The sequence below is a fragment of the Glandiceps talaboti genome, chromosome 2 (assembly GCF_964340395.1).
Source record: "Glandiceps talaboti chromosome 2, keGlaTala1.1, whole genome shotgun sequence".
Taxonomy (NCBI): Eukaryota; Metazoa; Hemichordata; class Enteropneusta; family Spengelidae; genus Glandiceps; species Glandiceps talaboti.
The window spans coordinates 18,236,692-18,253,755 of record NC_135550.1 but is presented as its reverse complement, the minus strand read 5'-3'; the positions used below and the strand labels follow the sequence as shown (position 1 = coordinate 18,253,755).

Here is a 17,064-nt window from a genome sequence, read left to right as displayed (position 1 = left end):
TTCAGTCAAAAACTATAGACGAAGTCAAACTCTTTACTATTATTTGTGATGTTTTAGACGGCCGGTTTTTTTAGGTCAGTCGATCTGATAGCAATCTTATTTGTAATAGGGTTGATGTGTGACGATCGTTGTGCATGTGTATTGTATGTTTTAACAAAATCATGTATCGTTTTTGAAAATCAATAATTTTCAGGGGTCAGAGTATCGAATAAAATATCAAATTATGGCAGTTGTTGTTGTTTGTTGTTGTTGTTGTTGTTGTTGTTGTTGTTGACATTTTGGCGAAATTGAATACAGAAAAGCAATTGCCTTTTTCCTATTACCTCACTTGAGAGGCACACAAAATAAAGTGGTTGTTGATATTTCATAATATATGTAGAAAGCAGCTTAGCTAGTCTAGTCTTGTAAGAAATTCCCGACCGAATGAAGAATTGCATGCACGTACCTGCACCATGTACACAGGTGTGTGTTTTGATTTTGAGCTTTTTGTTTTTGAGCTTTCTATTGTTAGTAGTTTTGAGTCAAACCCCAGGAACGATAAACACCTCAAGAACAAAAACAAAACCTCTGATTCAAAAACTAAACGCTGCAATAATTGCTGCTATACGTTAAATGTAGTCATACACAATTTTTCGATCGACCACATGATGTATGCCTAGCCTCTTTAGAAATGTAAAATTCTGTCGCTGAGGGCGCTAACACAATATTTTATAAAGTCTCTGCGTCTTGAGTCTCTGACATCTAACAGGTGCACTTGCCCGGATCGCGATATAAGGATGGTAAGATTTGAATCAATAAATATTTATATTATCACCGTTGTCATCACAGGCATTCAAATCAATGTGTAGAAAAAAATATGTAAATAAGTCTTATTTACATACATTTGTTTTTCTAAATCACACATTGATTCGAGTGCCTGTGGTTGTCATGGTGTCCTTTGCTTCTATGCCAATGAATGATGAGTATGCACCACACCTGGGAAAATGTCCTGTATGGAACTAAAACATCATCGTCTAGTAATAAAATCCCTAGGACGAAAAAATGACAAATGTGATTATATTACAGAGGCTAAAATATTATCAATATGTAACAGCATAGACCCCGGGGCATAGATCCTCCACCAACGTTGGTGGAGGGTATATGGTAATAGGTATTCGTTCATCCATTGCCATATTAAATTGGAATTCTGCCAAAATACGTCATCATCAATTGCCAAGGAAAATGTCCCTGTGCTGACGACTACGCTTATTTCTGTCATTCCTCGTACTCTGTCACTGCTAACCAGTATGAAGTCGAAGTCGTCTTCTCACTCCCAAAGACTACACTAGATGAGCGTACAAGTGACAACCTCAACACCGAGGTCAACACCTTGCACCAAAACCCCAGAGGCATGTATTATTGCTTAGATTATTGTTTTCCTAAGGAAAATATCATCACACGAACTTGGCCATGCTACTACAACTGTATAAAGTGTAGGGAATATATTCTAGCCAAAACGTTGTTATATTTATCCCTTTATAGACAAGGAAAACCACAATCTAAGTACTACACGCCCCTATGACCACAACTTTTTGTTAATTCACTTCACTTGATGTGTTATTACTTTAGAATGGTGGCAGCGGTGGGGTGTGCTAGCAGTAAGATTAGGAACCGGTGGCAACAGTGCCGGGGATCATGTCAAAATCACAAAATAATGCAAATTTAGATATTAAAAAATGAGTCAAAGTAAATTGTGATCTTCCCTTTATAATTCCATTTTCTAAAATATGTCCCCGGCGCCCTGAGGACCGATTTGTAACTTGAAAGTGACCCCCTTATTTATTCTGTTTCCAGGTCCCCCACGACCAATTTAATGAAGATTCCCTGACGTGCGACTTCCTAAGTCTAGATGAGGTTACAAGACGGCTGCAATAGGGGCACGTTGTTTTCCCTTCCTATGTACAGGTAGTCTAGCTGCTAGACACCTTGGGATATCAAGGCGACTGAAAGTCATAATATACTGAGGGCGCTAGCGCCCAGACAAAGAGGTACTCAATGACATCTCCCTTTGCTGTGAGTTTATTCAGTAACCAACGTTTTGTCCCTTACCTTTCTGGAAAGAAAAAGCTATCTTCTACATGTTTTAGCATAGACTGTGGAGAAGATCTTCCCCACTGTCCAATATATGTAATACAGGTCCCGGTGGTCTGTTGTGTTTGCGCATATCTCGAAGAAACACGCAAAATAGCGCCGCCATTTGACGTGATTGAACTCTGACCGTATGCAAATATCTAGCCTGTGTAAAAGTACAACATCGTCCTCATGATTTGGGACCAGGAAGTGGTCTGTGCGTTGCTTCTCTACCAAATTATCGTGTAAACCTAGTTCATAATGTCTTCTGAACAATTTGAGAGTCACGAAGATGAATTTCGATCCTTGTATGCGTCACTTAGGACTACCATTCATGACAAAATACCACTATGTAGTGGAGGTGAGTGAAACTAAACAATGTCGGTCGTTTGAAATGTCACATGATCATGATGATGAGATCGACGAATCGTTATTGAATGATATATTTTGTTTCTGTTGGTTCACCCCTTATTATATGAAAATGTAAAATATCCAACTGTAGAATTTTGTTTAGTTTACCACCCGTATCCTCAGTTTAATACAACTGAAAATCATGATAGGAAAGAATACACGTTATATTAAATAGATGATAAACTGTGGGGGGGGGGGGGGCGTTCAAGATTACCAGGATTGGGGGGGGGGGGGGTGTTCAAGATAATTAAAGGGGGGAGATGACAGGGGTTGAAATGGCAAGGGGTCCAAGCCAAGTTACCTGTTACCGTGCTAACCTATATTGTATCATGCAAACACCATCAAGATAATCAGTTGTATTCAATGATACTTCCATGATTGTTGTATATATAATGTATCGATGGTGTATCCACATTAATACCATGTTGCACCTTGTTGTATATTCCTTACTTACAGTTGGTTGTAATGCAAATCAGCCAGACATAATGCCTATCAATATAGGTAAACTATTTGTCAAAGAGTGAAAATTAGAAGTTATTTTGTCATTACCACTAATAAATGGAATTATGGATACATGTATACAAGTAGGATAGAATAGGTTGTACATGAAGGTGCAGTATAATATTTATTATTGATTGATTTATTGATTTATTTGTTTTATTCTTGTAGAAGAAAGAAAAAGATTGATCAGGCAAGCAGAAAGACAGTTTGAAAGTGCATACATCGTGGTAAGATCACTAATCAATCAGAGCATCAAGGACTTTGCTGCTTCTTAGTGTTGTTCATAGTACTATTTTGTCCCAGGGAATATTTAGAATCTAATGATTTCTTTGATATTGTTTTGATACAAAAATTGGACCTGTTTGATGTGACTTTTTAAAAAAAATTATGAAGAGAATGCACAGAAATTACAGTAGGACATGATCCTCAAGTGTACCATGTTCAGTAAGTCCATTGCTTTTGTGTTTGTCCACACCTTGAATTTAACGAAAACTTCATGTCATTCCCAACATATCATCCAATACAGTATAGTCTAATTTGTAGTGACTTGTACAACTATTGGAATGGTTATACAAGCTGTGAGTTATTCATCAGTATTGTGTAATAATTTTATGTGTCACAACAGTACAGCAGACCCCAATCTGATTAAAATCTGATGTTAGATAGGCTGGTTTTCCTGTATTTACCTTTATTCCATCGTTATTGCGTCTTTTACGTTAGTTTTTTATTTTCCTGGACGAACGCTTTTCCAAAGGCCTTTGGAAAGGCGTTCGTCCAGGAAAATAAAAAACTAACGTAAAAGACGCAATAACGATGGAATAAAGGTAAATACAGGAAAACCAGCCTATCTAACATCAGATTTTAATCAGATTGAGCAGACCCTGAGTAAGGTTTTTAGTCCATTGTCATGACTACAACCATGACTTAGCAAGGATCCTGACACTGTAGACTTGCATCCTACTGAATCTAGTGTGACTGAAAGTGATCATGAAATAGTCGTTTTTGATTTCTGATTTCTGCCATAGCTGCAAGAACTGGAAGAAGAATTAAAACCAGCCCCTGGAAGTTATCGTATACAGCTGCTAAGCAAAGTTAGAAATTATCGAAGAGATCTAGAAAAACTCCAAAGAGAATTGGTGAGTGACTTTTAGTACATTTTATCACATGCTTGAAAAAAATGTCTTGTCATTTTCTTTTTGTGTTGTGATAAACAAGTGTCTCTGATATCAGGTGACCTTATTAATGTGATCACCTGACTGATTTGAACAAAATGATGTCCAACTTCAAGAATGAAGACATTGACCACAACAAGGTACCTTCATCTTTAATTATTATACAGCTTAAAAATCGAAGTTTTGTCAAAGGACTGTGCATATCATACACATTTTATGTTCCCCAAGAACACTTTAGATAGAAAAGAAACAGGCTTCCTGCAGACCACTCATTACAAATATAAACAACACCACACTCCTGCTGACAAGCAGGCACTGTATGTGTAGTTGTGTACACACATGTCACCATGGGGAACCATGTAAGCAGACTCAAATTCTTGCTAGTTTCAATTTGTACATGTATGTGTCAAAATCTTAGCATGCAATCTAATGTTCCAAGCAAGGATGCTGTATGTGTCTGTCTATCAGTTGGGGTTGGGTAGTGCTGTTTATATTTGCAGTGAACGGTCTGTGGGAAGCCAGTTTCTTATCTCTTCTTGGGGAACATAAAATGTGTATGATATGCACAGTCTTTCGGCAATTTTTAAGCTGAATCAATGTTAATCAAATCTTCATCTCCTTTACAAATAATCTTGTTTGAAGTAAGACATTTCACACAAAGTATTGATCAAGTCTTAACACAGAAATAAGGAACCTTGCGAGAGACCAGGTAGTGCAATGTATTCATACTTTGATAAAGTGATAATTTAGTGTTTTCCAATGTCAATTTTTTCTCGCTCAAGTAATCAGTTGAACAAAGAAGTATGAGTAGTTATTCAGTATTAAAATGACTTAAGTCTTTGACTAGTTTAACACCATGAGCAGGCTTTTTCATGAAATTTGAGTAAGTTTCATACTTGAACCATTTTATTTATGTGTCATTTCAGAGACAAATGCCAAGTGGGGCTGGCAGTAGAGATGCATTACTGTCAACTGGTATATATGATAGTGGTAGTGATGTAGCAGTAAGTATTCGTTTTTACCACACAGTTTCTGCTGACTGGCCACATTTACATCTGTTAGCGGAGTCATGATGGTTGAATAGTTAGAGTGACAGGCTGGGAGTCTACAGGTTGCAGCTTTGAGCCTTACCATGGTTTGAACCATGACTGTGCCTCAGTCAACTCAATAATTGAGGACCTGGTAGGATAGAGGTTGCAGTGTGAATGCTTTATTACTGTATATGCACTTAGAGACTTCGCTGGATTGTATGCTCCCAGGTAGTTGAAGAAGTATAAAGGGCCGTTGTACCTATTAGGTCCATGCCAGGGGTAATAATTTTTTTAGCACAGTATGGGAAAGTGCTATTAAGTCTATTGTGCAACAATAAAAATAAGTACAATTGTACACTTTGTGTTAGTTGACTTGTTGCATTTGATGACAATAGATAAATCTCTGTGATAGTAAGTAGTTTTCACTTGTTGGTGATTTTCATGACAATTACAAAAGTAACATAATTAAAATTCTCAAATTATCTAGCCATTGCCACAAGCTCTCCTCCTAAATAGTAACATTTCAAAGACATCATCACAGATGACTTTGATTTCTATAGCTGGAATACACTTCTTTTTTTTTTGTACATTTACAATTTGCTTGTATTCTTTCTTTCAGGCAATACAAGCGTCACAGAGAGCTAGACTTCTACAAGGGACCGAAACTCTTGGCAGAGCATCAGAAAGCATTGAGAGATCACACAGAGTGGCTGCAGAAACAGATGCTGTGGGAATAGAAATAATAGATGAGTTAGGGGAACAAAAAGAACAACTTGTTAGGACAAGGGACAGGGTAGGTAGAATGACAGGCGAGTTAGGGGAACAAGTTGTAAAGAAAAGAAATGGTATTGCAGTTAGCAAAGAATGTACTTTCAACATTAGTACAATAATATTCCGTGACATTTGACTGCCAGGAGAGGAACAAGGTACATAAAAGAGCAAAGAATAGAAATATAAATGAAAGAGGAAGAAGGAGAACAACTACTACATGTAAGAACATTGATCTCAGACAGGAGTTCAATACTTTATGTTTTATGTGAGGGTCTTCCTGAGTAATTGAATTGTACATATTTTGTGACTACTTGATTTGAGAAAGTTGTATTAGTAGAATAAAAAAGTTTATTTGTGTGATTTTACAGGTACATGGTATGGACCAGGATCTCAGTCGCAGTAGAAAAATATTGAATTCCATGGGAAGGAGGTATGTTGACTCTATACACTAGTTTCCTCATTACATGCTAGAATATAGAAACTATCATGTATGATGTAGACAATAATATGTTTATAAAAAAAAAATCACAATCCTGGTATGTTTTGTAGACATTACCAGTCTTATCAAATTTTGGGATGCATCAAACTATACCAGATGTTGCAACATTCCAAAGTATATGTATAGTTTTATTATATGTTTCCTTCCACCTGTTTTATATCTTTTAACTGAACTAATTTTTTTTTCTTGTGTAAATACGGTATTTTGTAATTATTCCGTACTTCATAGTTACTGTAGAACAATTGTATTGATATTTTACATTCTTCTTTTAGAAAGCCCTCATTATTTCTCATTGTACTACGAATTGTAAAGTTCCAAACTCGGGAAACATATTTTTTCAAAGCTACACTTTAGCTTTTCCCTGTTTTCTGGCCATAGAACTCTCAATTGTACTCTATACAGATGTGTTGTGCAATTTCTCTAGTTTGTCAATTTCTGTATATGTATGGCATACTGTGACAAATTCATTCTTTCTATGGCAAATAAACGGTTATCGTAATAGTGTTTTTGCCTAGCATGTAAAACAGAAAACTCAACTTCCCCAAAAAGTGGCTTACAATATAAATGTATACAATCTTCTGGTGAGCATTTTCTGTTGTAGCTGTTACAGATTAACACAATGTCACAAATTGGCCTATCTGTATCTGTATCTGTCTGTATCTGTGTCTGTGTCTGTGTCTGTGTCTGTGACTCTGTGTGTCTCTGTATCTGTATCTGTATCTGTATCTGTCTGTATCTGTGTCTGTGTCTGTGTCTGTATCTGTGTCTGTGTCTGTCTGTGTCTGTGTCTGTGACTCTGTGTGTCTCTGTATCTGTAGCTGTGTCTGTATCTGTATCTGTCTGTATCTGTGTCTGTGTCTGTGTCTGTGTCTGTGTCTGTGTCTGTGACTGTGTCTCTGTATCTGTAGCTGTGTCTGTGTCTGTGTCTGTATCTGTGTCTGTATCTGTATCTGTGTATGTGTCTGTGACTGTCTGTCTGTGTCTGTATAATTTGTATCTGTATCTGTATCATTGACATACAAGCACCAATACTGGTTACCATCAAAGACTCAAGGGTCATGTGTGGAGCAATACAAACAAAGTACTATGGAACCCTAGTATTGGTAGCATTCAGTGCAGATTTGAAGGCTTGTACATCTATAGCCTATGCAGCGATAAAAAATATATGTGTTTTACATTGTCTGATGTTATGTTCTGTTTCAGGTTAAAAATATAACATGTGTTTTATGTTGTCTAATGTTATGTTCTGTTATTACAGGTTAATGACAAACAAACTTCTACTCGGAATGATCATACTTTTAGAATTGGGAATACTGGGTGCTGTTTTGTACTTGAAGTTGCGCTAAGGATTTAGTTGTCATGACAACATTGTAAAGTCATACAACATAAACTATTATGAACTTTGAACGCTGGACATGAAGGAATGGTTACAAAGTACTCCAAGAATTCAAGTCTTTTTTGCCATCCTTAAAAATTACTCAAAGAAGATGGAGTTCTTAGAATAATCAGACTTTGCCAAAGTGTAGAGATTTGATGACAGAAATCTCTTACAAGGAACTATTTAAACTGGAGCAATTTTGATAGTAAAATCTGTGTTGACACTGATATTGCAAACAGAAGAGAATGAAAATGAAATGATGTGTGAATTCTATAAGATATTACATTGAATTCACAGCAATCATTTTTCTATGTAATACCATTCTACTCAATTTCTTCAAAGATAATGGAACTCAGGCATTGAATTTGATTGAAGATTTTAAGAGTATCCTATTTTGTCCATTTACATGGGGAGATGAAACAATAGATTTGTAGATAATGTCAGGATATTGAATGATGTAATATGGCTATGTAGTCCTAAGAATTAAAAGAATCGTCTCTCTCTAACCTTAAGTTATTATGATGACATGCGAGCCTATATACTGATATGTGTGTAACAAGAGGTAGACTGTACCAAGAAATGATGCCGTGATCATAATTTTTGGACGAGGAAATACCAGTTTCTGTCAGTAATAGTAAATTTACAAATCCACCATCTTGAAATTTTGCATTATGGGAAACTTGGCCTGCCATTGATCAACATCAATCACGGTTGTAACCAATCTTGTCACATATTTTGTTACCACAGTCTTGGTTACCCAGACCAGGCAAGAGGACCACCCTTCTGATTATCCCGGATTAGGTATGACAATCCATCCCACAGTCATTTGCATCTGAGCATGCTCAGTGTGGATTGCATGTTGACTGTTGAAAGTTAATATTCAATATTGTTCAGAAGGAGGGAATGCAATAAAAAGAATAAATGTTGATTTCTCTTCTAAATAAACTTTGTCAGCACCTGTTTTTATATGAAATACAAAAGTCTAAAGTAAGTCCTTGAAGGTGGGATAGATACCCTTTGTGTCATAATCTTTATCCAAGCTATGTATGCCATGTACAACCACAGTCTTGATGTAAATATTGGAAATAAAATTGGCCTTATGGGTCAGAAAAGAATGTATCTTTGTTGTGGTCCAAATTGTTTTTTATAATTTTTATTCTGAGTGTCTGTTAAATGTACGAAGCAATTTATTTGGTTTCTGTCAGTAATATTTGGAAATTTGAGCAGTCTTCATACAGTATGATAGCATTTATAATTTCATACCTGCATAGAGAGAGTTAATATTAATTGTTGTATTAACTCAATTTTAAGTTTAAAAAGTGAATAATTTTATTGAAAGAAATCAAATCCATTTATGACCGTACTTGATAATTGCAAAATAAAATGACCGAAAAATTGCCTTTCTAAGCAAAGTCATAGGACCTTGGTAAATATTTGGTGCTGGCTTTGTGATCACACAACTTTGAAATTAAAGTACAAACATTATGAGTCGTCACAGTAAAATAAACACATTTGTATGTTTATAAGGTCAGGTAGGTGGTGTAGTGTAGCTTGATTGGCTTTATGGGGGAATTTAGTATTCTTTTTCTGAAATTGTTCATGTTACAACCTCCTTTTCAAGCTTTGGTTGCAATAATTTTTCAATGAAATATCAATTACGACCCACTCTGCATCTTTGATTCAATTATACTTTTACCTGTATTTGAATGAATTTTAATTGTGTAGGAGCAATAGTAACGATGTATCTACTCCTTGATGTCATTCTGAAAAGAAAGTTTACTGATCTGAAAACTGTCTAGTCACAGTAGGGTGTGTCCATGATTCATCAACAGCGCCCCCTAGAGTTGAATATGAATCATCATCTTTGGCCCACTTGTACTTACGTACAAGGTATGGCCAAATACCACCAATACAAGATAAAGTATTAGGAGGGGGAGGGGCAATGACAAAGCAACTTTTTTTAGCTACTGAAGGAGGGGCTACTACAGTGGGCTTCATACATTTGTCCTTTTGCTTGTCTGACCATTGTAATTCCTCATTTCTCTGACGTACAGTATCTAATTTCAGTCAAACCTGGCACAAAGGTGGCATATCATATGGGACATATACACATCACTTTGTTTTATGACATATGCAAATTTGACTGAATGACGGTCATATTTGTACTTAAAAATCAATATTATATTTACTCAGTGTACCAAAATCCATGGTCTTGAATATCACAAACTTTCTTGTGTTTGTTTTCTGCCAATTTCTTAGAAATCATGTTTCCAGGTAAATACAAAAGACAAAATATAGACGATTTACTCTTTGTACTCAGCTCACTATTTTACTGAATGGTGACCATATTTTCAGTTAAAAATCATATTTACCGTCAAAAACTATAATACATAGAGATTCCATTCAAGTGTCTACCCCCTATATTATCAGGTGTAAGCTTTTGTTTCATGGTCAATTATCAAGTCAAGCTATTCCTTGCATATTGCAGACACTGGTAATTAAGTGTGGCCAATTTCTTTTTCTAATCTTGGGCACAAAGAACAACTAGGTAAATACACACATGCATTTATTTCAAGTTTTTGAGGGTTTGTAACTTATTTTTAAGTTGAAATAATGAAATGAAATAATTACTCCTCAAAAAATGAAAAATAGATATGTCTGCTATAATTAGGATATCAAAGGAAAACGTTATATTTTTTTAGAACAAATTACATTCCTCATGGCCCAAATGCACATTGTGATATAAATTGTAGTAGTAGTAGTAGTACATGGTATTTAGCCGACATTCAATGTGAATATTGCAAGTATGCTTGGAAGCATTATATTTTATATGGATCTTCGCGCTGTATTAATGACATGACATGATACATTAAAAATGGGTTATCAGTAAAAGCGAAATCTTACGAACGCCGAAAAAAATATAACGTCAATGTTTTGATTAGATCAGCTGGCAGTCTCGGAAGTAACCCTTTAGCTGACGGAAGTTTGGCGTAATGCATGTCGGTTAGGTAGCCAGAAATTCAAGATGGCGGTTCCAGCGGTGTAGTGTAGCGGTTTCGAGTGATGTTTACATGTAATATGTGTCTGCAGCTATGTAAATCACCTAAACAACAGTAAAATATAAGGTAAGGATTCTTCTTTCGTCAAGCCATTGGAGATATTGATACCCAATTTAGTTTTCACATCTGTCAAACGCATAATTCAAGTCTTGATACGAAAACATCACATACCAAACATTCCGGTAACAGACTGAACAGCGGATGCGGTGAACTCTGCGTTTTACGCGTTCACGTCTTCCCCGGACCCATTTTAGTCTGGCAGTATTACTCAGGCAGAGTGATGTGTTAAGTTGTTGACGATGGGGGTGTAAATTCTGAAGATCTAGGGTCGATCGGGGCACGATTTTACGGTAAGTTTTTCTTAACCATTATTATGGCACCTACGTGAGTGGGAGTCGCGTAACCGTCATCAGCCGTCGACAGTAACAGGCAAATCGTAATAATTATTACTATCACCCTACATGACGTGAGAAAAATGAAGCTTCGGTTCACTTCTTTGCCTTTGGCTATGTTTTTTTTGGTAACTAACTTAGTGACTCTTTCCTGATATAAAATAGGAGTTGGGTCTCCTTATTGAGTTGTGTTTATAAACGATTCTAGGTTGTCGATTGTACTTGTAGGCAATGCATTTATGTTCCCCGTGGATTCAAATTCCTGTGGTGCTTTCGTTCCAGCAAATGCAGTCCTTGTAATTTTCAAAATTTTGGAGTCAAAAGGTCCGACTGGAGTGAAATTACTCAGATTACATCCTAAGTAATGACGAAGGCATTAGTCGATACAGGGTGCTATTTTTGTATGGTAAAACTATGACATCACTATTAAACATGATACAGTTTTAGTTTTCCATGGAATCTAGCCATTATATCATATCATTGGCATTTATTCATATATGGAATATGATCCAGTCTCAACGTTTGAGGGATATTTTCATGTCCAAATGTTTACCTGTGTACATAAAATATTCAAATATAGAAATACTGAGTTAGTAATAAATTTATCACAAACAGTGAGGTTTGCCCTTTTCAAAAAATGACCCAGTTTCAAATGAGTATGTGTGAGTCACTCCAATCTGATGAGTAATTTTGGGGGGTTTGGTGATTAGATAGAATAACAGTTATTATCCAGTTGAAGGGCTTCTCCATGTACTTTCATCACATTAGATGAAATATGTGCTGTTTGTAAAAAAATAAAATAAAAAAATCTGTGACACTGTGATTGATATTGTGGTTGCATAGCAACATATCAAGTATCACTATTTTAAGTCAAAGGTCACAACAGTTACTAAATATTCAGAAGTGTGGTCTTGTAGATTAATAGTGTTCATATCATGAGGTAGGTGTCAAAGTTTGAAAGGATAGTTTTAATAAGCCAGGATTATTATTGTTTTGAAATGTAAACAGCTACATCTATACCCACTAATGAAGTGTTTTTTATTTACCAAGTAATTTGAACATTCCCTGTGAGAGTGCTTCTAGTAGCAGAGTTATTTAAATGTGACTTAATGTAAATAGAAGTGTCAAGAGATATACTATCAGTGTAATTATAAATGTACTTTGTTTCTAGATAGTGCATTGGCTTGTTGGTGATTCAGTGGCAAAGTTGACAGGACTGGGACTGTTAGTTACTCTTTATATGTCTGAATTTTTTTTGTACTTCCCTGTTATGAATTTGACAAGCTACAATATCAGTGTCTTGTTCTTTAATTTTTATTGGGAACCCTGGTTATATGACAAATATAGATTTCACCTACTTAACCGCACTTAGTTTGTAAACTACTTGACGTACAGGATCCTTCTCATCATATTATGTTATCAACTTATGTTCCATGTGAGCTTGAATATGCCAATTTTGTTGACATCCAAGAAACAGAACGATCCATCATTTTGTAACAATCACATTTTTGAAAATGATTTAAGATTTAAGTATGATTGAAGGCATTTAGAAAGTCAGAATTTTCAGACAACCTAATGTTAACTAATGTAAAGTCAGAAACAAGATATGAAATGTAACACAGATGGCAAAATCAGCATCTGTGAAAAGATTGAACATAAAGATTTATTGTTAGACGTAAACAAAAGTATTTCAATGATGGATGAAGCTGATAAATTGTACGAGGTAATTTTTTTTTTTGCTGTTCAGTTTTCTAGTACCAGTCATTCTTACCATTTGGCAGGGTTTGTTTTGATGATTCCCATATGTGGAAAACTTTCAACTTATCTACACATGATAACAGCAGTTGTGCCTCTTGAGAAGGAAGGTCAGATTAAGGTCAGAAATGATTTGAAACGCTGTCAAAACAAAGTGTCACATGAAGACAGTAGTCTGATTTAGATTATTAGCTCAATTATTTGTGTATTAATAATAGTACACTATATGTACTACTGAGTAGCGCATGCACGCGTGCGTGTGTGTGTGTGTATGTGTGTGTGTATCCATGAATACTAAATGTGAGAATGGTGACATATCTCACAGATATTTATTATTACTTCAGAAATTACATGTGCGTATACATTTTAAAAGTTGCGCAACTTTAATATTTCTTCATTTTTTCATTTTATGTAGTTCTGTGTGTTGAAATGTGGGCAACGTGGATTGTAAACTTATCACAATTCTCAATGAAAAGCTATAAAGTTATAAAGCTATTTGTGATAATGTTGTCTCGCTATATTTTTTTTTTTTTTTTTGAGATCCTGTATGGAGTATGATCAGATGTTTTCCTTTACAAAGGTCAACTTATAAAGTATCACCAAGAATTTTCCTTATCATAACAGAGCACAAATTAATGGTGATAATGATGATATGATATGACAGTACCCAGTTAAACCTAAGCGCAGGTGTCATTGTGGTGTTATCTACAGTCGTACTTTCACGAGTGCGTTATAGTACAGTAGAAAACACCACAAACAAGCACTCATACAAATACCACCAACTACAATGTACCAACATTGGCTGTCATGCATCATGGAGTTCTTCTATTATTACATAATTATGTTTATGCTACTGCTACAAATGTTTGTTAAAATTACTACCAAATGTTTACATTATTTCATGTACATGTAACGATCATGTGCTCATTAAATAGAGGTATGCAAATTGCACTGCAGTGAAAATACAGGTACCACCATACTACATTATGAACACTGATGCAAGTAGTGGAACATACATGTACTGTACATGACTTGTATGTAATATCATATAGTCTTTTCTTTGTTGATGAAAATGTATATCAAAATCCTCTCTATTTCATTTCCAGAATACTGAGTAATCAAGTGTGCAGTGTACAGCAACTTGTTGGCCCTTATGACTGATTGAAATTAATAACGTCATTTATTCAGTGATACCATATACCCAAATTTTACCAACGCAAATTTGACCTTGTGGTAGCTTACTCACTTGTTAGTTAGTCAAACTAACCAATCGCAAGTGAGATCATTGTTGATATCAAATTAGCAGTAACATAGCATACAGCAGTGTTTGTATCATTGTATGTCAGGACATGTGGTTGGTTGGTTGAATTGCTTAATCTTTGTATTTGTATTTAAATATATAATACATAATGAGTAACAAGAGATTATAATTATAGAATAGAATAGAATCATTACTGCATTCGCTAACAAAAATAAATTGTTTCATTGGGTTTTCTGTCATAAACATTTGAAGCTCAAACAAGCCACTGTAAGTATAGAAACTAGAGTAATAATAGTTACAGGAACAAATTAAAAAATAAGGTTTATGGTGAAACTATATTAGATGGAATCAATTATTTGTGGATTTTTAACAATTCATTGTACTATCTTATTTTATTTTATTATGTTAAATGATGTTAATGTTCAAAATCATTTGATCGGGGGAGGGGGGGGGGGGGGTTAGCTCTCGGATCAGGTCATAAACTCCATCAGTAAAGACCAACAATTTCCCATAAGGACAGACGGACTTTGCTACCTGTAAGTTCTTTATGACCAACTCTAATTTTTCTGTAATTTCACACACTGCATACATCACGTAGATTGTAATTTATCGATTTAGTATACTTAAGAGAGAAAACGTCTGTAAACACTTACGAACAAAACAAGCATCCTGAAGTGATCCTAAGTATTCAGAATACTCCAGCTATCTTGACATAAATGAACGTAGATGTCTTGTCGCAGTATCTGACTGTTGCTGTGACATTTCACACTCTACCATACATACAATGTACTGCTTATGGCCTGAGTGTTAAACACTATTATGAGCAGTAACGAACATATGTACGTAAGAGATGACCCTCAACTTCAATTCTGTACTTGGAAAGTTCAAGGCAGTTACTAACGCATCAAAACTTGATTTATTTAAGGGGTCAGTGTCCACAAAACAAATGTTTTGATCCAAGTCCAATAATTTGTATGATACATTCTGTTGTGCGCATTCATGTGACACTAATTAGTAGTGGCAGATCAGAGTATTGAAGTGTATAGATGTACACTGTGTAGTGACACAGCTCAGCTTTCATTCCAATCTCATACAGGCAAGATTGAGTGACTAGTCAACCAAGACGTAAAATCTTCAAGAGTCGGGCATATATTTCATTTCAACTATGTCTATTTTAAAAAAGGTATATTTTTGGATGCGCTCTTTAAAGGTCAAGAGGTTCAGAATAGATATATAAAATGAGGCTGAGAAATGCAAATAAATCATTAATGTGCATTGTGGTGATGAAAATAGGGAATATTTTCCAATGATATATGGATTCCATATTGAGCGTAATTAATCATGTTGTGGGATCGTGTTCAACTCCATGAATAACACAGATTTGGAAGTTTATGGATTTGTATAGAGTATTCGTTTACTTTTGGCATCAAGGCAGTTTATCATATACATCTGAAACTGCCTGAGTGCAGATGTGATTCGTCACCGTTTATAGAATCAACTATGTGATGCCAACGCCGACCAGAAATCAAAGAAGAAACCGTCTCCATTCCAGACCACAATCCAGGATAGTCCAATTCGGAATTAGACAAAGTCGGCATATTTTGCATTTCAAATGTTCAGTTTATGTCGGCCCTCCTACAGTTGCAAGTCAAATATTTCAACTGAAGACCATGTAAAAAAGCAAACCGCCAAGGGATATGAACTCTGACTCCTCTGGCACTGATTCTATAAGTAAACTGTGGGAAGTCTTCATAAATTACAATGTAAGTCACTCAACAAATCGTTGCAGCACTGATACCCTTGATAGTTTTTTGAATGTATTTATGTCACTTTGATTATGGAAGAGTGGTAATGACTTTTGTCCTAGATAACTTGTGTGTGGTAAGACGGGGAGGAGAACGTCAAGCTTTACAGTACACTCCAAATTGATGAGGGCAAGCAGGCAAGGTTGTTGACAAGTCTATCTTGACATACTATGATGGAAGTTAGCTAGGAATCGACCAGGGTACATTCGACCTGCTTTATCAGCTGTTACACACCATTAACGTCTTAAACTTTGTTTAGGTAAGATGCTTTAGACCAGAACGGCATCGTTTATATGTATCCCTCTTCATGTGTGTGTGTGTGTGTGTGTGTGTACATACCACTTCCAAAGATAGGTCACTGTACTTCTGTCATTTCCAAACTATTTCGGGGTAAACAAATATATATGATGGGATAGAATATGTCATCCTAGGAAGAAATGCATTTTACATTTAGTTCATGTAGTTCATTTGAATTCAGTTTATCTTTAGAAATAACAACAATTTGTTCTTGTTTGTCTCTTGTCATATTTCTAGCTCAGCTCAAAAGTCCAAGTCAGTTCACCATGTAGTCATCATGTTATGACTCCTCCATATGCGTTATTTATTTGTCCAGGATTATAATAATATAGGCAGACTTGACATAAAGTGTTTATGACAGGAAAAGTTTAGAAAGAATGTTGTCAGAGGAGTGATAATATTGATGATTCTCATGACAGTTATGTACTATATCAGCTACTAACACATCTGGTGTACTATGAAAATCTGATCACAGTCAGTTTCACCAGATGTTGATTTCTTTTATATGTGCATTTGCATATTGAATCTTGCCCCAGTTTTTTTTTTTACAAATGTGGTAGCTACCTGTCCCTTGTGTCAAAAGTACAGATACATGTCGTCTAACAATATGCTTTTTTAGAATA

At 35.5% G+C, this 17,064-nt stretch overlaps 2 protein-coding genes across 2 annotated transcripts in view; both read left to right on the top strand.

Annotated features, from left to right (window-relative positions):
- The first annotated feature begins 2,269 nt into the window (after positions 1-2,269).
- LOC144451432 (vesicle transport through interaction with t-SNAREs homolog 1B-like) lies at positions 2,270-8,948 on the top strand. The gene is made up of 7 exons (XM_078142273.1): positions 2,270-2,470; positions 3,190-3,248; positions 4,047-4,157; positions 5,120-5,197; positions 5,844-6,017; positions 6,364-6,425; positions 7,753-8,948. Exons 1-7 carry the CDS (start codon positions 2,371-2,373, stop codon positions 7,838-7,840), a joined length of 672 nt encoding a protein of 223 aa, XP_077998399.1. The 5' UTR covers positions 2,270-2,370; the 3' UTR covers positions 7,841-8,948.
- A 1,943-nt stretch (positions 8,949-10,891) lies between these two features.
- Positions 10,892-17,064, top strand: part of LOC144453857 (uncharacterized) — a 47,297-nt gene continuing 41,124 nt past the window's right edge. Inside the window, exon 1 of the mRNA XM_078145230.1 lies at positions 10,892-10,997. The gene's annotated coding sequence lies outside the window, so the exon portion shown is untranslated. The remainder of the gene's footprint in view (positions 10,998-17,064) is intronic.